Source organism: Myotis brandtii, unplaced genomic scaffold, assembly GCF_000412655.1.
Source record: "Myotis brandtii unplaced genomic scaffold, ASM41265v1 scaffold455, whole genome shotgun sequence".
Classification (NCBI taxonomy): domain Eukaryota; kingdom Metazoa; phylum Chordata; class Mammalia; order Chiroptera; family Vespertilionidae; genus Myotis; species Myotis brandtii.
The window spans coordinates 547,089-570,908 of NW_005367384.1; the positions used below are offsets into that span (position 1 = coordinate 547,089).

General features: G+C 43.7%; 1 protein-coding gene and 1 pseudogene across 1 annotated transcript in view; one reads left to right on the forward strand and one right to left on the reverse strand.

Moving 5' to 3' along the window:
- Nucleotides 1-23,820, reverse strand: part of KIAA1549 (KIAA1549 ortholog) — a 105,621-nt gene that overhangs the window by 60,498 nt on the left and 21,303 nt on the right. The window contains exons 2-8 of the mRNA XM_014546701.1: nucleotides 15,481-18,195; nucleotides 12,545-12,633; nucleotides 11,477-11,654; nucleotides 10,050-10,180; nucleotides 7,552-7,735; nucleotides 5,737-5,796; nucleotides 4,168-4,316 (exon numbers count right to left, since the gene is read on the reverse strand). Coding sequence (XP_014402187.1) covers nucleotides 4,168-4,316; nucleotides 5,737-5,796; nucleotides 7,552-7,735; nucleotides 10,050-10,180; nucleotides 11,477-11,654; nucleotides 12,545-12,633; nucleotides 15,481-18,195 — 3,506 coding nt within the window. The remainder of the gene's footprint in view (nucleotides 1-4,167; nucleotides 4,317-5,736; nucleotides 5,797-7,551; nucleotides 7,736-10,049; nucleotides 10,181-11,476; nucleotides 11,655-12,544; nucleotides 12,634-15,480; nucleotides 18,196-23,820) is intronic.
- Nucleotides 1,723-2,204, forward strand: LOC102243088 (annotated as a pseudogene).

The following is a 23,820-nucleotide window of genomic DNA, read 5'->3' on the forward strand; positions in this document are numbered from 1 at the left end:
TGTCAAGGGCAGGGGGGAAAAAAGGACACATATGTAATACCCTTTGTAATACTTTAAGCAATTAAAAAAAAAAAAAAAGGCAACTCAAAGAGTAGATTGGTGGCTTCCAGAAGCTGGGCTTGAGGGAAATAGGTACAGGTTGTCAAAGAGAACCAACTTCTAGTTTTATGTCTGGGGATCTAATATACAGCATGGAGAATGCAGTTAATGATACTATGCTGTATACTTAAAAGTTGCTAAGAGAATAGACCAGTGATTCCCAAAGTGGGCGCTACCGCCCCCTGGTGGGCGCTGCAGCGACCCAGGGTGGGCGGTGATGGCCACAGGTGCATTTGTTTTAACTTTTTTTGTATTACCTTTCTATTCTGAGTTCAATAAATAGTTTCATAATTTCAAACTTCAATGTTTCTAATTTACACCTTTCTTTACTATATTTTACGAAAAAGGTAGAAACATTAATACATATAACTTTCTGTTTAATTGCTATTAAAATTTAAAAAAAATTAATTTCCAGGGGGCGCTGAGTAATACAATGGGTGTATTAACTAACTAACCTTACTGCGGTAATCATTTCGCAATACAGTGGGGCTTTGACTTACGAGTGTCCCGACTAACGAGTTTTTTGAGATACCAGCTGTCTCTCAGCCGATTTTTTGCATTGAGTTGATAGAGTAATTTGAGTTAACGAGCTCGGTCTCGGAATGAATTAAACTCGTAAGTCAAGGCCCCACTGTATGTACTTATGTCACATCATTACATTGCATACCTTAAACTTACACAATGTCCTACATCAATTGTATCTCAATCAAGCTGGAAAAAAATTCTCACAAATACATAATTTGCCGGATTAAATAGTACTTTAATTTGTTCCAAAATCTGTATCTCTCTGGTGTTCAGGGTAGTCCTTTACATTAGCACTTCAGAAATTGGTACATTTGATAGGTCACAGTTTTACATAAATAGAGCTTTCTATTCTGTGCTATTTCTCTTATTAATATGCAACAATTCTATTGCACATTCAGACTCCAGCAGAATGCTGACTGATGTTCTGAGTAAGTGATCCACCGTGACTCCGAGCCCTCTATTTCAGACACGCAATTAGAACCTTTGGTCTCTACACCTGTTATTGGCAAAAGAGCTGCCACTTTTCTAGCCACGTGTGCAGGGCTGTAACACTGCTTTGCACTCCAGACACGGCTGCTGGACTCCCGCACCACTGGAAACTTCTGGCCAATCAACAACTTCATGATTTCACTGCGAACACCTTCTTATATAAAGATCCTTAACAACATGGGTCCAAACCCTCATCCCTGGAGAAACCGTTCTTTATGCCTCTCCATCCTGAGATGTGCTCATCTGTCCTGCCCTCTGTTTGGTGTTTGTAGGCCAGTTTCCCGACCACTTCTGTTCCCTAACCACCTACTCCTGTCCCTGAGTGGTATTAATTTTTTATTAGTCTTCAGGATGACTATTAACAAAGGGCTACTAAAAAGCAAGTCTACTGGGGAGAGGGAGTGGTTGGGGGAGTGTCAATCGGGGAAAAAGGAGACATATGTAATACTTTAACCAATAAAAATAAAAATAAATAAAAAGCAAGTCAATCACAGTCAGTAAAAGCTAATTCCAGCATCTTTTTGGGTGACCTCTTATCAGACTCCTAGCGGGAATCCATGCAACCATGGTGTGACAGAGTCATCATTTTGGGCAACATTTTCAATTTCATTTTTAAAGTTATTTTCTGGCTGCCCCGCCATCTGGCCCCCGCAGACCCGTGACCCGCTACCGACCAATCTGCCCGGCCCTCGCGTGCACCATGTCTGGTTCCTCCCGTGTCACCGCTATGAAGAAAGTGGTTCAACAGCTCCGGCTGGAGGCCGGGCTCAACCGCATGAAGGTTTCCCAGGCAGCTGCAGATGTGAAACAATTCTGTCTGCAGAATGCTGACCTCCTGCTGACTGGAGTATCTTCAAGTACCAATCCCTTCAGACCCCAGAAAGCTTGTTCCTTTTTGTAGTAAAATGAATTCTGAAGGTGTTCTAAACCGCTTTTCTTGAACTGGTGAATAGTCAGAGAGCTACATCTGAAGCCTGTACAAAAAGCTTACCCTATAACATGTGTCATACTATACAAACTTCTGCTTTTGTCAGTCCTTAACATCTACCTCTCTGAATTTTCATGAATTTCTATTTCACAAGAATGATTATTTTATAAAATACACTAACAGCATACAAATAAAATACTTAGTATAAAAATTATTTTCTGATTAAAATCACATGTTCACTGGAGAAATTTCGAAAAGCACGAAGAAAAATATATAATGAATAAAATGAAAATCACCTCAAATTCAACCAAAGAAAATCACTGTAAATATTTTGGCATATTTCCTTCCATTAATTTTTTCCATGGGTTTTACATTAACATTTGGATTAAATTGCATACATTCTTTTATAGCCTCTCTTCACTTGAAGATTTTTCTATATTGCTAATTCAAAAAATGACAATGGCTGCACAATATTCCAACATACAAAAAGTCACGACAATTTATTTACCCATTCCCCAGATGCTGGACATTTAGATTGTTTAATACTTTCACTTTTACAAACATGTCTGAAGAGTCCTGTGCTCTGCACATAAGTCCTTGTCTCAAATGTAGATGAGAAGCAGGGCACGGTTTCTAAGCAACCCATCAGATGGCACCGTTACCATGGGGTAGCTTGGTTAATGTTCACAAATCCAATATTCCTTATGGAGCCTTCCAATCTAATGTAGCACCTCATCATGTCATCTGATGGTGCTCTATAACTGCATTATGTGCATTTATTAACCTCTACCCAGACCTTGAGTTCTGTGAAGCCAAGGTTACTGAATAAGGCCAACCTTTTATAATTTATTTTCATTTTTATTTATTTTATATTCACATATATTTATTTGTTTTATAGTTATATTAATTACTGTAATATTACTCTCAATTTTTATTAGTTTTTAAGTTCCTCTGTATTCTTTTTTTTTTTTTAATCCTCACCCAAGGATATTTTTCCATTTTTTAAAAATACATACCTATTTATTTCAGAGAGGAAGGGAGAGGAAGAGAGAGATAGAAACATCAATGATGAGAGGGAATCATTGATTGGCTGCCCCCTGCATGTTGGTCCGAGCCCGCAATGCAGGCATGTGCCCTTGACCGGAATTGAACCCGGGACCCTTCAGTCCGCAGGCCAATGCTCTATCCACTGAGCCAAACCGGCTAGGGCAAGTTCCTCTATATTCTATTGCATCTGGCAAAGGAACTATTTTAGAAACCTAACCACCACCTCTGTGGGAGGGGAAATAAAGAGCAATGCTTACAGGGGAAACCTGGTAAACGAGTTGGGGGACAATGATGCTAGCTCTAGGCCAACAATCCCCCACCAACCCAAGCATCAGTTCTCCATTCTTCTCTCTAATGCTCCTAAACCATCAACCTCCCCACCCCGACCTGTCTGGGTTCCACCCTGGCTTCCTGTCTGGAATGCCACAGTTCTAAATATCCCATTTTCCTAGCTCTACAAGCAGCAGTTGGTAAAGGAAAAATCCAAAATAACATTAATGCACATTGAGATGGAATATACCTCAGCCCCAACCTCCAACTCACTGTGAGCCTGTGCACTTTAAAATGGGTCACTTTTTGACTCAAATGAATCTGTCATTTGTAACCTCTCTGCCAAGTTACAGGGTGAAGAACATTTGAGCAATATGAGACAACCAGGGGGGGCAGGAGGAGGGGCTAGAATAGAGGGCAGAACATTTTCCTCTTTCCGATCTCTTATGGCCTGTTCCCGATGAATGGTTCTCTCTACGATGCTATGAGTAACATTACCATTCTACAACTGATTACATTCTGGATATTAAAAAATTACTTTTTGAAAAATAAGGTCATCTGATGGCATGGCAATCCACTTACACAATTCTTCCACTGTGCTCCCCATAACGTCCATTCCTGTACCGACCACTTACTGAGGACTCAGGAAATATTTGTCTAGACTCTAGTTGAACTGAAATGCTACCCCATTCAGTTGCCACCTTACTATAGCAATCCACCTCAATCAGAATTTTCTCCTTTGCATGAAAATATGGGACAGTGTTAGCCTGCTCTCTCTCCTCCCCTCCTCCCCTGGCCTCCCTGGGTACCTGCACCACGCTGTTCCCGGCAGCCACGGTGGCCCTTCTCCACATCCGCCTCCGGGTGGAAACCTCACTCAGCAGCTGGGCCAGTTTGCGCTCCATCTCAGCTTGAAACACTTCATTCTGGAGCTGCTTCTCAACGACGCCCAGGAGCACTGCATTTAAATGGAAACACACGCAGGCCCCTCAGTGAGTTAGCGGTGGCAGAAAAAACGGGTGAGTGTATAAGAGAAAGTAGCATAGGGTTACTGTAGAATGCCAATCCCTAGAGCAGCGATTTTCAACCTTTTTCATCTCATGGCACACATAAACTAATTACTAAAATTCTGCAATATGGCAATCTGAAAGAAAAAATTAGTATAATTTTGATTCATTCACACCGGACGGCTATTGTTGTGTTGGCTGTTGTCAGTTTTTTACTTGACAATTTAAGGGAAAAGAGGTCAGTGCCCCTGACTAAATAGCATGGGTGCTGCGCGTTTTAAAAATTCTTGCGACGCCCAGGTTGAAAATCGCTGCCCTAGAGAGGAGACATTAAAAAGGGGGAAAGCGAGGGAGAATCCCGGAAGTGCTGCCCACGGGTCTTGTCTACAGTTCCCAGCTCCACGTGCTACAAGGACTGGTGGCCAGAAGTCCCAGAAACTCAGCAATGCACAGGGGCTCGGCGGCTAAGAGGGCCTGCACAAGATCAAACATTTTGACTGCACTTATTTTCAAGATTTCTGGAAATGGTTTAAGTTCATATCTTGTCTCATAAAATTGACTCAAGATAAGGTGCCTGTCTTCAGACATCTGCTGTAAACAAGATTATCTAAGCAGACAATCTGCCAGATTTTCTGTTCAGCCAGCACTGGCTCAAATCCCCTGAGACAGGACCATGGGCAAGTCACTGAACCGCTATGAAAACCATCTGGAAAATGAGGCCACGGTACCAGGCAGAGGTGGGGCCTTTCCATGGAATGTTGTACGTGAAGCAGGAAGGACTGGCAGGTACGGGAACGCAAAATGGTGACTGTCACCACCTATGTGCTTCCTCCCATGACTAGTTCCTCACGGCGCTGCTCACACACTGGGCACCAATGAGCAGGTTACTACCTCTTACACTTTTGTATAACCAGGTGAGAAAGTCTCATTTGGCAATGCAATAGCTGTAAATATCTGACCCAGGTCTCCAAGTCTTTAAAAAAGGCTTCTTATTTGCTCACCAAGTTACCTTCCTTGTCCTTATAAAACCAAACAAATAAGACTTTTAGAGAAAGAAAGAAAAAAAACAAAAAAGATCCTTGCTTCAGAACCTCGTCCTATTCTGGGTCAGAATACTGTCAATTCCTGTTAGACTGCCCTGGACTTGATATATGAATTTTAGAGGGAGCCAACCCTTTTTGGGCCATAACTCAGTGGGACACGTTCCACAGTCAAATCTGAATCCCTTTCTCATTCATTCTTTGCCAAGAATTTAAGGTACACTTTGCCCTGAATTTAGGACTGAGAAACAGGAAAGGCGGTATCATTCTTAATATCCCTGCACAGACTTCTTATTACAGTGCCCAAAATATGGTGTCACGTTACACATACCTGTTCTTACCCACGAGGACTTCAACAACTGAGACAGGTTGAGCTGCGGGTACTGGAAGGCTATAAAAAGGAAAGGTTAGGGAAGGAGACCAATCTGTAAAAAACATGCTTGCCACAGTCAGAAAGGGAACACCGGGTAAGTCACAAGGGACTGCCTTTCCTATGTGATTGAGCACTAAATATGGAAGAAGAAAATGCCCGACTGGTGTGAAGGTGTGGACAGTGAGCAGTCTCGGAGCACATTAGTTTCACGGAGAAAGAGGGACAAAATGAAATGAAGGGCTTGCTCCAGTGACATCGTGGGACACCGCGTCCCAGGATCACCCGCACCATCCCCTTAAAAAGCCATTGCTCCAGAGCAGTGAGTTTTCACACTGTTCCTCAGGGCCCTGGGTTCCCCAGCAGTGACTCCAGGCCAAGCGACCCTTGTCTGGCTTGCATGGGACGGGCCTGGCATCCACCTATCACCCAGCATATTATTCTACCCCCATCGTCACACACACAGCTGAAAGTTGCTCGATGTAAATAACGATTATGTCCCTGTCTACTGCTTCACTTGACAAGTTATCCTTTAGCATTTAATTAACAGTACACTAAATACAGGAAGAATCACTAGACCATTTGGCTGTTCCATTTTGAATTTTTGTGTGTGTTTTTTTTGGCCTGATTTCAACTCTGGAATCTACTGCTTTTTTTGTTTTGGAAGTAAATGTCTCTTCCACCCGCAACCACCTCCATTTGCACTGTGAATCTAATTGCCAGGAAGAAAAGTTTTGTTTTGTTTGTTTAAGTCTCACTCTTTTTTGGGGTCTAGTTTTACGGGCTTTGACAAATGCATAGAGTCATATAACCACCACCACAATAAAGATATAGAACAATCTCATCGCCCTCGGACAGTGAGCAGTCTCAGAGCACATTAGTTTCACGGAGAAAGAGGGACAAAATGAAATGAAGGGCTTGCTCCAGTGACATCGTGGGACACCGCGTCCCAGGATCACCCACATGATCCCCTTGAAAAGCCATTGGTCCAGAGCAGTGAGTTTTCACACTGTGTTCCTCAGGGCCCTGGGTTCCCCAGCAGTGACTCCGGGCCAAGCGACCCTTGTGCTGGCTTGCATGGGAAGGGCCTGGCGTCCACCTATCATCCAGCATATTATTCTACCCCCATTTAATTAACAGTACACTAAATACATGAAGAATCACTAGACCATTTGGCTGTTTCATTTTGAATTTTTGTGTGTGTTTTTTTTGGCCTGATTTCAACTCTGGAATCTACTGCTTTTTTTGTTTTGGAAGTAAATGTCTCTTCCACCCCCAACCCCCTCCATTTGCACTGTGAATCTAATTGCCAGGAAGAAAAGTTTTGTTTTGTTTGTTTAAGTCTCACTCTTTTTTGGGGTCTAGTTTTACGGGCTTTGACAAATGCATAGAGTCATGTAACCACCACCACAATAAAGATGTAGAACAATCTCATCGCCCTCCCCCCGCAAATTGCCTCCTGCTACCCTTTTTGTGATCTAGCTTTCCTCCCACCCCCCACCCCTGGCGACCAGCGATCTGTTCTCCACCCTCTTTTCACCTCTTGCAGAACTGGCCTAATCTTTAATAGCACTCCATTCCTCTCAACAGAGAAAAAAACTGAGGCCCGGGGTGAGGAGGGCTCTGGAGGCCCACCCTGGCTTGATTCTGAGACGTTCCAAAGGTATCTGGTTTATATTCTAGATTTCAGCTAAACATTTCATTCGAGAAAAAGCGGGCCACCAACAAAATGCTCGCAGCCGCATTCCCAGCGCCGTCCAGGAGAGCAGTACTCACGTTCGGCGATCTGGAGCACCGGGTACCCCAGATAGAAACTGAACTCCACCACACTCAAGTTCCTGAGCAGCTCGCTCACTTGCGTCCCATTCCAGAACCCCTGCGTGCCTTTAACAGCAAAGACGATGTTCACCGGGCCCCGGCGAGGCGCCACCCTGGGAGAGCCCACAGTGATATTCAAGATCTGAAAGAAGGAAGTCAAAAGCAGTTTCTAAAATAAATGAAAACAGACCGCTGAAAGCTTGACTATAATTTCTCTTGATTTTTTTTCCCCCCCAAAAAGAGGGAACATTTTTGGCCCTAGCCATGTGGCTCAGTTGGTTGGAGCATTGTCCGGTACACCAAAAGGTTGCAGGTTCAATTCCTGGTCAAGGCACACATACCTAGGCTGTGGGTTCAATCCCCAGTAGGGGGCGTGTACAGGAGGCAACTGAGTGATGTTTCTCTCTCACCTCTCTCATCTCTCTCTCTCTCTCTCTCTCTCTCCCCTCCACCCCCGCCCAAATCAATAAACATATCCTTGGATGAGGGTTTAAAAAAAAAAAGAGGGAACATTTTTAAAGGAAGAGTAACGGGTTTCAATGGCCTGGTTCCCTTTTGCAATACTTTAAATCCTCAGGATAGTGAAAATGTTTTTTACATTAAGTGATGAACTGAGCACATGTATCTATAGTCCCTTCCTCTCCCCCTCCCATCCTAGATCCACAGAAAGAACAATAAAGCTGAACAAAGAAGTGTAAGTCCATAACAGCACTGAGAATGGAAGAAAACCTGAGATTCTGTCAGATTTCTGGAAAATGGAGAGGATGGGATCATGCTGCTATAAACTAGAACGGAGTGACCAAGCAAGACCCAGAACACACACAGGCTCAGGCTCCTCAGTTGGGATCCAGAAGAACCCAGAGTCTGCTGCCATAATTAATTAAAGGCGGTGTGCCCAGGAGCCCAGTCAATTTCCTCCCTCCTCTTTCCTTTCTAATAGCCACACCCAGGCCAACACAGAGATGCTAACAGCAGCCACGTCTCCACCAAAATAGCTCAAAGCACTGCTCCCTAAGGACAATGAGCTCCCTGCCTGAGAAGACCGAGAGATTTTACCGATGGTCAGAACCCTAAGCAAGGGGTGGGTAGTGTTCACAAGAGACAAAGAAGGAGAGACAATGAAAGAAAAAGCAGCTCTGCCTTGAAAAATACAAACATGCTCCATCCCCGGGCACAACTTCCTTATCTTGCACTGGTGGCAGGGGTCCCAGTCTGCTGTCTCTGACCACTCATGGCCCCAGAGAGAAGCCCACCACCAACAGGGTCTGCCCAGTGCCCAGTGCTCCACTGAATCTCCCATCGGGACACAAGGGTGACAGAGAAACAGACCCAACAGCGGAAGGGGAAAGCCAAATGAGCTGCCAAAATTAACCACCTGCTCCTTCATTCCAACACCAACCAACCAATGGTCTCCAGGCATTTACAGAAAACTGATAGCACGAAAGCAAAGAGCCAAGATTGACACAGTACAATGGCTGCAAAGAAAATAAAGATAACCCAGCAAACAGAAGACAACTTTATTTTAAAAATATATTTGTACTGATTTCAGAGAGGAAGGGGGAGAGAGGAAGAGAGGGAGGGGGAGAGAGAGAGAGAGAGAGAGAAACATCAATGATGAGAGAGAATAATAAATCGGATCAAGCCCACAACCCAGGTATGTGCCCTGACCGGGAATGGAACCCAAAGACAACTTTTAAAAAACTCTAATGTTCTCAGAGACTTTCAAGGTGACATTATATCCTCATATGAGAGAATCCTGCATCACTGCAGGAAAAACTGAAATAAAAAAATTTTACAAAGGAGCAAAGAACAATGAAAAAGTGATGGCTGAAAGAAAATTCAATAGAGAGATTGAGTAACATAATAAACACAATTGAAGAGTAAACGAATGACCTGGAGGACAAAGTTTAGAAAATCTGTAAAAATAGGGAATTATAAAAGATATTAAAAATATAAGAAGTATGAAAAGTGAACCCAGGAGCACCAAAATCTATTTACTACGAATTCCAGAAAGAGAACACAAAGAAGTTGGAGGAAAAAATATCAAAGAAATAGAAAAATATCAGCAGTTTCCATATAATACATACAACACCTGTTCTTTGATCAGTAGCTAGCCTCTCTGTTTTTCAGGGAAGCACTGCCTTCCTGGTATGCCACAATAGGGAACAACAGTTTATTTAGGCATTACCCCCACTGGATATGCTACAGGTTGATATGGTTCCTTTTTAAAACATTCTTGAATCTCCTGCATATACTCATCTCTCCTCAGCTCACCAGATCTGAGCTCCCTGGTTATGCTACTCCAATGCCAAGAAAAGAGATCAACCCAGATCCACGTGAATGGAATTTCCTCCACTGGAGGGAATTAACAAGGGTTAAGTGCAGCTCCAACGAAACATAAAACTAGCCTCTTTAAAGGCTAAAGCACCTTGTTCTGCATCCAGTGCTGTTCTCACCTGCACTGTGAGGTTATACGTGCCCTGGTGGTGTTTCCTCACTTCGGAGAGCGCTATCATCAGGCCTTTCTCGATGCGCTGGGTGAAGTTACAGAAGCCAGTATCCACGCTCGGAGGCACAAACTGAAGGACTGAAAGAAATCACAGGCCCATGAACGAGGCATTTCTTTAGTATCAAGGAGTAAGGAGAGGGAGAAATAGTATCTAAATCAACTAATTCATCCATAAACAGGGTTAAGTTCTACGATGTGTTATTTTTTATGTCTATGTCATGGAACTGCAGAAAGCCATCTCTGCTACAAACAAAAATATGCAATGTGAAGGTGACGTTATCATTTTTAAATGAGAAAATATTTAACAACTGACTGAAACATTTCAAAATATATATGAATTAGAGATGAATTCTTAAGTATTTATGGGAAAATGACATGATATCTGGAATTGCTTTAAAACACTCTACCTTCCTCAAAAAAATGTATGGGAGATAGATGAAACAAACTTGGGAAAATGTTGATAATTTCTTAAGCTTAGTGATGGTCATATGTGGGCTTAATATGTTATTCTATTTTTGTATGTTTGAAAAATGTCCATAATAAAAAGTTAAACATGATAGTAAAGAACTACTGTGAACTTTGGGGAGTGTGATAATGATATTGACAGATATATGTATATGATGTATATATGGATATATGGATACATGTATGTGTGTGTATGTACATGTATTTATGTATATATGTTTATTAATCCTCTTTTCGTGACATGGGCTGAAATATTTATGAATGAGATGATATGATGTCATAACAAAATAATGTGAGATATTCTCAAGACTGATCCATGTTGTCACAAATGGCAGTATTTCAGAAATAAGTCAGACAGAAAAAGTCAAGAACCATGATTTCACTCATATGGATATAAAACTGAAAGCAACAAATCAACAAACAAGAAGAACAGATAAACAAAATTCATAGACACGGACAACAGCATGGCAGTTACCAGAGGGAAAGGGGGTTGGAGAGTAGCAAAGGATAAAGGGGTGATGGATGGAGATTTGATTTTAGGTGGTAGGCACACAATGCAATATATAGATAATATATCACAGAATTGTACATTTGAAACTTATAATTTTATTAGCAAATGTCGCCCCAATAAATTTAATGGAAAAAAAAACACAAAATAATGTGAGAGGAGGGGATGTAGATGGGAGTGTGGATGTAACAAGGAGTTGAAAATTGTTGAAACCATATGAGAGGTGCAAGGATTCATTAAACTATTCTGTGTACTTTTGTATATGCTAGAAATTTTCCATAATAATAGTTTTGAAAATTTAAATAAATTTTTAAAAATCTTCCCCAAATTAAAAAAAAAACTTCTAAAAAAAAAGTGAAATTCTATTTACAAGTCAAAACAATTATGGACAGTGTGCTCACCCGTTTGAACTTGGAACCTGGACTCAGGCACAAGGAAGGAAGGTTTCACAGCCAGGATTAAAGGAGTTTGGTCGCGTACAAGTTTACTGTTTATAAGCACATTTATGACTGATATTGCCGTGTAAACGAAAGGACCAGATGTTACCAGAAAAGTGAAGTCAGCGAATAGTTCATAAACCTATGAAAATAAAGAAGACAAAAGATAATAATTATCAAATTATCTAACCAAATTACCATCAACCACATGTACAGGAAATTGTACTGAACAGAAAAAATAATAAAGTAATGTAAAAAAATAAATAGCTGGTTTTAAACGAAGGGCTAGTGCTTCACAGACATTCAAAATTTTATTTTAGTAATTACTTTTGCACATCTGCTATCCTTCTCAAAAATAGCACAGAATTACAAGAGCAAGGACAATGAGAAAGAATAGCCAGCAATATGAACTGAATAAGGAGTTATGGAGAATTCAAAGTGTTTGCTGTGTTTAACCCACATATAAAGAAATAGTTATCCTATTGAGCAGTGTTGTCCAAAAGAAATATGTGAGCCCCATATGCAATTGTAAAGCTTCTAGGAGCCACATTAAAAAAACATAGAAAGAGGTGAAATTAATTTTAAAGACATTTTACTTAACCCAAGACATCTGACATATCATTTCAATGTAAATTATTAGTGAGATATTTTACGTTCCTTTTTTCACTAAGTCTTTAAAATCCCATGGTATTTGTCACTGACAGTCCACCTCAATTCAGACAGCCCCATTTCATTTGCTCAGTAGCCACCTGTGGCTCGTGGCTCCCCCTGGGAAGGTGAGGGGTCTCAGTGTGGCATCAGAGCTCAAGAGGGAAGAGGAGGCACTAGCACAGTATCCACCATAAGACATCTGGAAATTTACCTGTCTCACTGAATGTACAGACACATGGATAGGCACTCTCTCTAAAATCTAATTTAAACTCTACTCCCAGTCCTTTCATGTAAATCAACAGAAGCACAATCGTTAGGGTCATCACCCCAAACTCTGGTCTTGGAGCCCCTTTGTTCCAACTCTGCCAATACAACCCTCACCTTGAGCTCCACGGCGCGGTTGAAGTGAATCCTCAGCACCTCCTTGATGGACGTAATGATGTATTCCTGCACGGCTCTTCTGGCCAGCACTGCAGATCGAAGCCAACACCCACACCAGGTTAGTGTCATCCCACTGCTGGGCCCCTGGCAGAGCCAGTGCTGTGCCAAAGCGTGGTAGTGGCTCCAAAAGTCGTTTTGTAAATAAGGCCCCGACAAGGAAAGAACATAGTGGACCTTGAAGGCACCACCAGGTCACCAGGTCAACCATGCACAGCATCAGCTCGACATGCTAAGAAAACCCTTCACTCCTTGCCTCAGTGGGTGAGACCAGGAATCAGACTCCGTCGCCCAGCCGGGGGCAGAGAGCATGGAGGTCTCATGTTCAACAAGAGTCAAGTTCCTTCAGCATCTCATAAATGTCCTAACAAAACGACGTTATTCAAGGTGCTGTTGTATTACTCCGAATAGTCCCCATTACCCACCACCATACCCTCCATCTTCTCAAATTAATCAGAGTAAGATCTAAAACTGCAACATTCCGATATGAGTTCAATAATCTTTGGGAAAAAAGGATTATCAACCAAGACCTTATGGTGTCTCCAAATTCCTCAGAGCCATTAGAGATGAGAAAGAGCTCCTGAGGAGGCCTGGGGTGGGCCATCCCTGGGTGAGAAGGGCAGCCTCACCCCATACTGGATACGTGTGGTCAGTGTCTTCCTACGAGTCCATCGTGAACCCATGGAAATTAGAGATTACTCTTACTTTTATTACAGAGCTCTCTAACAAGAACCCTTCCAGAGGACAAAGAATCACCTCAACCCTCTTTTTCTCTGATACATAAGTACAAGAAAACAAACAAAAAACCCAGGTTCAAATCTAAATGAAGATCCTAAATGAGAGGACACTTTCCGTGAGTTACAATTATCACTGAGAGCGAAAGATGGCACTCATCTCCACTTAAAAAATACCACGTAACAGAGTGGACACTTCTGCACAATTCTGCACATTTACTACAACGGTTCAAGTGTACATTTACAATGCGTGAATTTTACACTATTAAAAGTACATGCATCCCTGCCCAGCCTGTGTGGTCCAGTGGTTGAGGGTCGACCTATAAACCAGGAGGTCACAGTTTGATTCCCGGTCAGGGCACATGCCCAGGTTGCAGGCTCAATCCCCTGTAGGGGGCGTGCAGGAGGCAGCTGATCAATGATTCTCTCTCATCATTGATGTTTCTTTCTCTCACTCCCTCTCCCCCTCCTCTCTTTGAAGTCAATAAAAACTTTTTTTTAAAATACATGGATCCCTAACAAAGGACATCAAACTCATTAAATGTATGTCATATGAAAGTTAATCCACGCTACATATATTTGATATTCTTAGTGGTATTTCTAAAATGGTTTCTAATTATCTGTAGAATAATAAATTCTAAAAGATACACTAAAAAGTATCATAAATTTCATAGAATCCCAGAGATAAATAAGCTTTCAGTAGTTATTTTAATAAGCTCCTTGTAACTGTCCACTTTGTGGCTACTGTGCAACAATTTTGTAGGAAGGAAGGAAAGTATCATGTCTGTTAGAAACTCTTCTCTCTTTCCTCTGGAGGACTGGAGTCCCGAAAATATAAGTTCACCACTTTGTCCCAACCTCCTTTCCCGCCTTATTACCTCCGTCTAATTACCAGCCAAGCTGAATGTCCTTGGGCTGTCCGACCTCTCCCCGTGTTCACACTCTCAACCTGAAGGACACTTCCTTCCATCTTCAGGTGACAGCCTTTCACTCATCCTTGAACGTGACCTCCAGTTCACATTCTTCCACACCCGTCCCTGATTATCCCAAATAGTCACTCTTCTACAACTCTGCCTCAGCCATTCCCAACACAGCGGCCAAGGAAATGTGGCTCAGCATCCGCCCCACTAGACTCTAAGCACCTTGCGGGATGGGACCAAGCCATTCATCTCTATATCCCGGAACCTTCCAAAAGTACTTCACACACACTCAGTGCTCCATCATTACTTGTCACGTGAATGAACAAATGGCTGCCTCATTTGGGGAGGGCGGAGTTGGGAGACCGAAGGCTTCAGCTACCTCCAACCCTCTCAGAGGGTGGCAGCACCCCCAGGGTGAGCAGAGGACACAGGGCTCCCGTCACTCAGCCTGGAGAACCAAGACCCAGCATGTTCTCCTCCCTCCCCACCTCCACCTCTCCCTGTTCCTCCCTTCCTTGTCCACTCCACTGCTCCTCTACCTCTCCTGCCATCTTATTCCCCTTGGTTCATTTCTACCCGTCATCCCCATCAAAGTCAACACACACACACACACACACAGCTGCTCATCAACAGTACATTGTATATAAGTACATATGCATGGCTCACAGCCTTCATGCACGCGCTGTCATTTCTCATGAGGAACAAGTCAGAGAGCCTGGTCCCGCAGGCCCGGTCACTAGACTGGCACAGACATGGCAGCAAACGTACACGGCTTCATGGGACAGGCAGCCGCCTGTTGGCCAGTCACTCATGTTTGTTGCAACCATGACTTCGAAGCATGGGTGATGAGTTCCAGAGACACATATCCTAGCAAAACTTCTAAGGTTTAAATCTTTTATTTATTCTTATTGCTACTACTAACTACAATAACATATTTTGAGGGTGCTCCTTATGCCAGGCACTGGGTTGAGTATTTTCTATGCATTACAATGCAGTGGGTGCCAGTATCATCCTTATTTAATCACTGGGGAAACTGAGGCTTAGAGAAGCTAAATAACTGAAGAACTCACAGGTGGTCAGCAAAGGAGCGAGGATTACTAACCCAAGAGATCGCTTGGCCTAAAGCCTACACGCTTTGCCAGGATGCTACATATCCCATAAGCATTTCAAACAGCATCTTAGAAAGATCACCCCGACCAAAAGAGAGGAGGAAGCAGGGCCTTACCAGTTGTGATCAAATAGGCATCAGGAATTGTGATATCGCACACGTAGGGCGGCCTGGTGGTGACCACTGCCGGAGTAGTAACCACGGCCTCGGGAGTGGAGGTGGACACAGGGTGAAGGGATGGCGAGGGGAGGACTGTGCTGCTCTCGTGGGGATTCTGACTCTCAGGGGTGCTGTTCAGGAGGATGTCGACAGCATCGTCAGGGGCAGTGCTGGCAGGAGATGTGCTCAGTTCAGTGGTTGTGTTCATCGGCAAATCTGTGGGTGTGAACGATGGGCCCACAAATACAGAATCTGTAGGTACAGGTGAGGGGACCACTTCAGAAACAGCGGAGGATGCTGAGGACGGGGACACGGCGATGACCAATATTGTGGTGATAGGAATGACCGTGGAGAAAGAGGGTAAGACAGACGCGTGATCATCCATCGCACTGATATCCCCATCGGAAGGCGCTGGAGTTGAAAAGAGGGATGATTCCGTTACAGGGGGTGTTGTCTGAAAAGCAGTCAGAAGTGACGCTGAGTGCGCTCCAGCAGTTGAAATGTCAAGGATGGGCTCAGAGCTGGAGGGCACCCGAGTGGGGACCGCAGATTCGTGGGGCACAAGTGAAAACTCAAAATAGGAGGTAGTTTCCGTGAAAACTGAGGTAAAACGAGCTTCAGAATCTGCCGGTGAAACGGCGGCTGCTTCAGAGAGCGTGAGAGACGTGGAGTAGAAGCTTGAGAGAAGTGACATTTCAGAGTAACTAGGTAGAAACGTGGATGCACTTAACAGGAGCTGTGAGCTCGGCCAGAGCTGAGAAAAGTCAAGGTTTGTGGAATTAGGAACAGAGAGCGGAGGCGACTGCAGATTGGGAGAGTCGGACAATGTAAGCGTCTCGACCAAGGTGGGAAAGGCCTGAGCAAGGATGGTCGACACGTCACTTGACATCGGAGATGGAGACGCAAGTCCTTCTGAAGACAAAGGGGCCGAGCTGCTGAATCCCAGCGGTGGAGTTGAGGAAAAGCTGGATGCAAACCCCGAAGTACTTCTGGTTTCGTGTTGGGAAACACTGGCGGGTTCTCGGGCAGGGAAAAGCGGAGCCTCTACGGAAGGCTCCAAACCATAAGACGTAAAAGGCGTCGGGTCTCCGGAAGCAAGTGATGGCGTGTTTTCGTCGGCCGTGATGGAGAAAGACGAGTCGAGGAGAACACCAGGGACGGCCGAGGGAAACACAGCTGTCACACTGGGCGGCATTACTTGAGTTTCAATGGCAGAGACGGAGCCAGAGGAAGCAGGATCGAGTGACACTGGCGGGGAGGGGCCGTGGGAAGGATACGCTTGTGTGATCCTGATGCTCCTCCTGTCCGCCTCGGCCGAAAGACCCATGCTTGCTCCTGAGATTTCCACAAACCGAGAAGAAAGTGGAACTATTGGTCTTGAGGGGAAAAGTAGGTTATATTCTTGAGGATCTCCCTCCAATTCAGAGAAGTCCTCTGCTATGCTGCTCGGTGGAGAGATGCTGCTTGGTGGAGGGATGCTGCTCGCTTCCCATACGGTCATGGTCTCAGCACTGTCCCCTGAGCCCCCGTCTTTCTCCACGAGGCTCGTGGACAGAACGTGCCGCGGTGATGCCATAGAGCAGGACCCGCACCACGTGTACGGTCTGAGTGGAGACGCTGGGCTCCAGACAGGAGTGTCGTCCGCATGGTTTGGGACCACTGAACTGCCAGGCAATTCGGATGCTTCCCTGGAATTGCCAGGAAGAACGGGGTCATATGAAACATCAGCTGACCGAGTAGAAAAGGACACAAATGCAGGAGGACTTGAAAACAAAGCTGAGTTTATGCTGCAGCTGCTGCTAAAAGCAAGGGCCGTCTGGGATGTAGTTGCAGTTGGAGATGTTCTTGGAGAGATGGTTTCTTTTAGACTCTGACTCAAAGCAGTGGTCCCATCAGGGTATCTGTCTGAACCCGGGGCCAGAACACCCTCTGGAGGCGCTGAGGCCTCCCCCGTGTGGGGGAATGGCTGAGTGAGGCCATCGCCTGACGGCTGAGGCACTGAAGATGTGGAGCTAAAAAGGAGGGTTTCTACGCCCTCTGTTCCTGAAGCCACGACCTCCAGCAAAGTCCTGCTTGATGAGCGTCCATAAGGGTCAGTAGGATAAAGCACCAAATTCCTACTAGGGGTTGGAATCATGGCCTCGGAAGCGAGAAAAGTTGACGGGAAAACACTGCAATGACTGGGGGACTCAGCACACGTTGTCGGTTGTTGCATTGTGTCTTGCCAGGCGGATGTCACTTCTTCATCTTGTGAAGGAACAGTGGGCAATGGTGGCGTCAGCACGGAGTCTGCTGTTTCCTCGGGCAGCCCCGGGGGGCTGACTGTGACGTACTGTATCGGAGAGACCACGTGGGAGGTGGCCCACTGAGTTTCTGGCAAAAAGTTATCCATTTCATCGTCATCTATGACCACTTCGTTGCTCGTCACTGACACGGAATTTGCCACAAAGATGCTGTGATCTGCTGTACTTGGGGTCAGTTCTCCTTGGTTAAAAAAGGCTGTATCAAAAGTAGCAGCGGATGGAGAGGACATGAGGTGGGGAGGACTGCTCGGCTGGGACCCTGGGGCAGCCTCCGTTAAGGCCACATGTGCAGTGCTGTGCGCGGCGCTCTCCTTCAGCGGGTGCTCCGCGGAGGGCGAAGACAGGTTGTGCTGCTCCAGAGAGAGCTCGTCTACAAGGCAAACAAACGCTGGGTCAGCTGCCGGGCCAGTCACACTGCTCACCTTCTGATATAAACATCCACCCTCTGAGCCGATACCCACTCGCTGTGAATACCCACAATTCACAGACGTTAGTTAGATAGCTAATTGGAAGCCAGAAACCGCCAGCATTACTGTCAGGGTAACATCTGCAAATACTCACACATTTGAGCTCCGGCTTTGCTTAAGCTCGTGTGTGTGCACACAATGGCATTTTCCTCTTACTTTCTAATGTCACCACAGAATGCTGGGGATGGAGGAGGCCTTGGGAAATTGTCTAGTCCGTTCTCTCGAAAGAGAGGTTCAGAGGAGGTGCCTAAATTAAGTGCATGCCATGCCCACCCGGACAGAGTGGCGCTGGAATCGGACTGGAAGATTCCTGCCTTCACGCCAAGCCCATGCTCTTTCTCTTCCGGAGGGCTGGCTCTCGAGAGAAATGAACACAGCAACTCTGACAGCCTCCCTCACTCCCCAGGTAAGATAGTTCAACAGCTTCCTGGTTAGAGGGCCTTCATCATTTAGGCCTCAGGCGACCTCCAGGCTCAGCTCTTCCGGCTCCCTGCTCCAGGTTCACGCCTTCCCGACTATGCTCTGGCCAAATGAGCTGCCTGCAATTGCCTGAACCAAATTCTCTCTGGCTCAGTACTTGGTACATTCTTGTCCCTCTGCCTGGAATGCCCTTCCCTGGCTCTACCCCTGGCGATGCCTCCTAGTCCTGCAGATGCAGCATAGATACCACCCTCCCTCCTCAAGTTGGGTTAGTACCTCTCCCTACCTTCTACTCTCATAGCCCTCATCGTGCCCCAGTGAAATGAACGGTCTGCTCCTTGCACGGTGAGCTTCATGAGGACAGGGACAGTGGATCTGTTTCCCTTACATAATGCAAGGGCCAATAAGCGTCTGTTACATGAATGAATGAGTGGTCTCTTAGGACCAAGTTCTGATATGTACCAAAAGCATCTTATCCTCTCAAACTCTGGTATTCCCTGCCCTCGTGACAGCTCTCATTATCATGTCAGCAGTTTATATGTCTCCACCTCTGATTCAGAGAAGCGGGACATGTGGTGGCCCAGGCCCCTGAGCAAGGCCCAGGGCAGAGGGTAGCGTCCACTGCAGCACAGGCTGGGGACTAAGCAGCTATCAGGACTCATGGCAACATCCTCCTCTCACTCATCCAGACAATCTGTCCGAACACAAGGATGTGAATTGGTATAGGGATAATCTTGAATTCGCTCTTCATTTTTCAAGAGTAAATTATTGCTATTCTATTCCTGGCAATATGGCAGGCTAGAGAGCTCAAAGCCTTCTCACTTCATAACACTTAATTATGGTTAATAAATCTCTAAAAACATCCTCTTATGGGACTGAATGAGCCTGTAAGACAATAGGGGACATGGGCTGAGTGTAGGAGCAAAGCAGGAGCTGAACTATGGAGGTCATCGAACACTGAAGTCACCAGGTAGCCTAGAGCAGTGGTTCTCAACCTTCTGGCCCTTTAAATACAGTTCCTCATGTTGTGACCCAACCATAAAATTATTTTCGTTGCTACTTCATAACTGTAATGTTGCTACTGTTATGAATCGTAATGTAAATATCTGATATGCAGGATGGTCTTAGGCGACCCTTATGAAAGGGGGGTTCGACCGCCAAAGGGGTCGCGACCCACAGGTTGAGAACCGCTGGCCTAGAGGGACACTAGACCAGGCAGCCTAACACTTAGGCCAGCGACCATCAACTTTTTCCATCTCATGGCACACACACACTAATTATTAAAATTCTACGGCACACCAAAAAATATCTATTTTTTGCAGATCTGACCAAACAATAGGTATAACTTTGACTCATTCACATAGGATGGCTATTGTTGTGCTGGCTGTTGTCATTTTTTTTTTATTTGACAATCTAAGGGGAAAGAGGTCAGTGGCCCCTGACTATTTAGCCAGGTATTGCAGGTTTTAAAAATTCTTGCAGCACACCAGTTGAAAATCGCTGGCTTAGGCCATGGAGGAAATGAGGGACATGTGCTGGGTCTGGACAAGGAAAGAACCAATGGAAGACCATCTCTAAAAAGTAGAGACCCAGGAAGTGCCACCGTCTCAGGGAAAGCATGAATTAGGACGAAAACAACCCATCCCTGAAAGGACAGCAAGAAAAAGTATCGGTCGCAACTGACTTTGTGCAGATACTTTACAAAAAGTCTCCCCAAGTTTGGAACTTACTCTATTTGTATGGTCCAGAAAAGTATGTGCTGAGAATCATGATTTAAAATGGACCAGGTCTCCAACACCTATCCAAGCTAACATAAATCATCTCTAGAAAAACACACTCTCAAACCAGGCATCAAAATATTCTGCAGCTAAAACTCCAACAAATGATTGCAAAATTTAAAATTATAAAACACAAGGAAATAAGGTACTATGGAAAAAGTCAAGAAACCACCCAAAAGAGAAAACAACAACACACAAATAGTATCAAATCTGTAAAGACTTCAGATATTGGAATTATGGAATATATTTTTTAAAGTATCTTACTACATTTAAAAAGAATAAAGACAGGACAAAAAACATGAGTAAGTAGCAAGAGACTATGAAAAGTGGCCAAAAATACTTGGGGCGGGGGGACAGGGGGGGAGACAAAGAACATTTAGAAATTAATATATATGTAATAATTTCTATTTTAAAACTCAATATACAATATATAATAAACATAAATTTAGACATAGCTGAACAGAGATTTAGTGAACTGGAGAACAGATCTGAAAATTACTGAGAATGGAGCACAGAGAAATAAAAAAAGAGATACATATATATAAAAATGAGATATATTTTTTTAAAAAAGAGAGAGACATGGAAGATAGAACGAGACAGTCCAACATACATTTGATCAAAGTTTTAAAAAGATGTGAATTGGGTAAAGACAATATTCAAAGAGATAACACTAAGTAAGAATTGTCCAAAATGAATAAGAGACATGAATCCCATTCAGGAAGACCAAGAAATCCCAAGCAAGGTGAATGTTTTAAAAACCCAGACCTACTCACATGCTGATACCACAGGACACCAAAGAGAAAGAGAAATTGTAAATGCAGTCAGAGCATAAGGAATGGCAATTGCACCATCAGATACCTACTTCACAGAACGAGGAGCCAAGTGACAGTGAAATAAAATCTTCAAAATGCTAAGAAAAAAAAAATCTGACATCTTAGGTTTGAATAACCAGCAATACTCTCTATTTGTTAAAATAAGGACATTTTCAGAGAAGCAAAAAGTGGTTATACCAACAGAAGACCTTCAGTAGAGAAATCTGTCTAAACAAGGGTAATCCTCAACATCATTGATAGATTCTGCGACTTTAAGCAAAACAATGTTATCAATTTTACCATAGGCTAATGGATATAAACAAGAGTTAAATTCCTACAGCATCTCACCAACATTATAACAAAACAACATTGAACAAAACAATGTTATTTGAGGACCTGCTATACTTAAAGAGGAAAGATAATTCCAGAAGGAAGACCTGAGAAGAAGGAATAGAGAATAAATGATAAAGGCAGTATGGTTAAATCTAAACAAATTCTGATGGGATAAATGAACAAACAATACCATACGATTTGTGAGGTTACAAAAAACATAATACTGAATTAAAATAGCTTATTACAATCACACCGAAGCTGGAGAGACATTCAGAGGTATTTTGACTCACTAGCAAAGATGGAAATCAAGAGTAAAGATAAAATTCTGTGAATAGCTTTTGTGTATACTAAAATTTGTAAATGATATTTAGTCATACATTTATATAGATAAAATGTTTCTAGTTGGTTCCATTAGTATCTGAAAGTCACAAACTTACACCAGAAAAAAAGCTGCTTACTTTGCAGGGTCATATTCCTTTCTATGTAATATCTTTTAAAAATGGACAATAAAAGAAGAAAACCGTTTCTTAGAGATTTAAAGTTGTCTCATGGCAATATTATCTGGCATCTGTTGTCTTCTATACAAGCTGGCTCTAGGGTTTCTTGTCTATGTGCTTTTACCATTTACCTGCCACATTCCAAGCTTGCGTAAGAGCAAACATGGTACTTACTACACAAGGTAAAGCAGCAGCTGCTCTTTTCTATAGTAATCAACATTCTGTTATACATTTAAGAAGTCATGAAATCAACATTCTGTCCAACCATGTAGCAGACAGATTTGAATGTTTTCCGAAGGATAAAGCATTTGTGTTATAATTTATTCTGACATATAAGATCTGAACAGGGAGCGAGATTTCTTTTTAAATGAATCAGAAACATATTTCTAAGTGCACCAGAAGACTGCAAGAGATAAAATAACAAGAAAAAGCACCATTTAGTGGCTAAATTATGAGCCCAAGTATCTGATGTAAATTAGAATTCAATAAACTCTGTCTTTGAAGGACAGGGAACAGGGAAGACAAAGTGGTTAAAAGAATGAAAAATTCTGAAACTTCCAATTAGGAAATTCGAGGTGTGCCAAGTGAATCCCCCCTCCACAACCCCCCCCCCCTTTTTTTTTGGCCAAGCTCCAGGAGAGAGACACCAGCACTGAAGAGACAGCAGCTGAAATGCCAGGGGAATTACTTCTGGAATTAATTCAAGAAGAGCTTAGAAAACCCAGGTGAGTCCCTCTCCCAGCAGAAAAGGCTTCAGGGACTCTAATTTCAAGCCCCGGAGATCAATTTTCAAGCTCTAAAGCGTTAGTTCACAAAAGGTTCTCTCTGTGTTCTCTCGGAGAGAAAGGAACAATGTTGGGGCGATACCAGTGCCCCTCAGACTTCTGGGTGCACACGAATGACATGGGGGCCCTTATTTAAATGCAGGGGCTGTCCAGAGGGGCTGGGGTGGGCGCTGAGCTTTCGTGTTGCTCCCAGGTGTGGGCGAGTCTGCAACCAAACTCTGAATAGCAAGTGCTGAGGCGCCTTCTCCCACACAGACCACACAACACATGCTACTGGGTGCCTCCCTGATACCTCATCCTGGGCTAGGGTCCTGCCATGCTGTTTCAGGGTAACAGGGCAGAAAGTGCCCTCCTGCCATGCTGAGCAACTGATTAAAAATTCACAAGGCAAACGCACAGAATGCACAACACCGACGACGGACTTTGGTGACAGTGCTGTGTCAATGTAGGTTCATGGGTTGTAACAAACATATCACTCTGATGGGTGATGTCAACAATGGAGGAGGCCGAGCATGTGCGGGGGCAGGGGGTACATGGGAAATCCCTGCACCTCTCCCTCAATTTTGCTGTGAACCTAAAACTGCTCTTAAAAATATTTTTAAATATATATATAATATTGAATGGCACCTGTAATTAAAAAATAGATTTAATTTGCCCTGGTGGGGTGGCTTAGTTAATTAGAGCATCCTCCCATACACCAAAAGGTTGTGAGTTCGATTCCAGGTCCGGGTGTGTACAGGAGGCAACCACTAGATGTTTCTCTCCCATTGATGTTTCTCTCTCTCTAAAACCAATAAACATATCCTCAGGTGAGGATTTAAAAAATAAATAAAGATAAGTTTAATTTAATCATTTTAAAAATATATAAAGCATTTTAAAAGCTTTATTAAATATCTTTTTTAA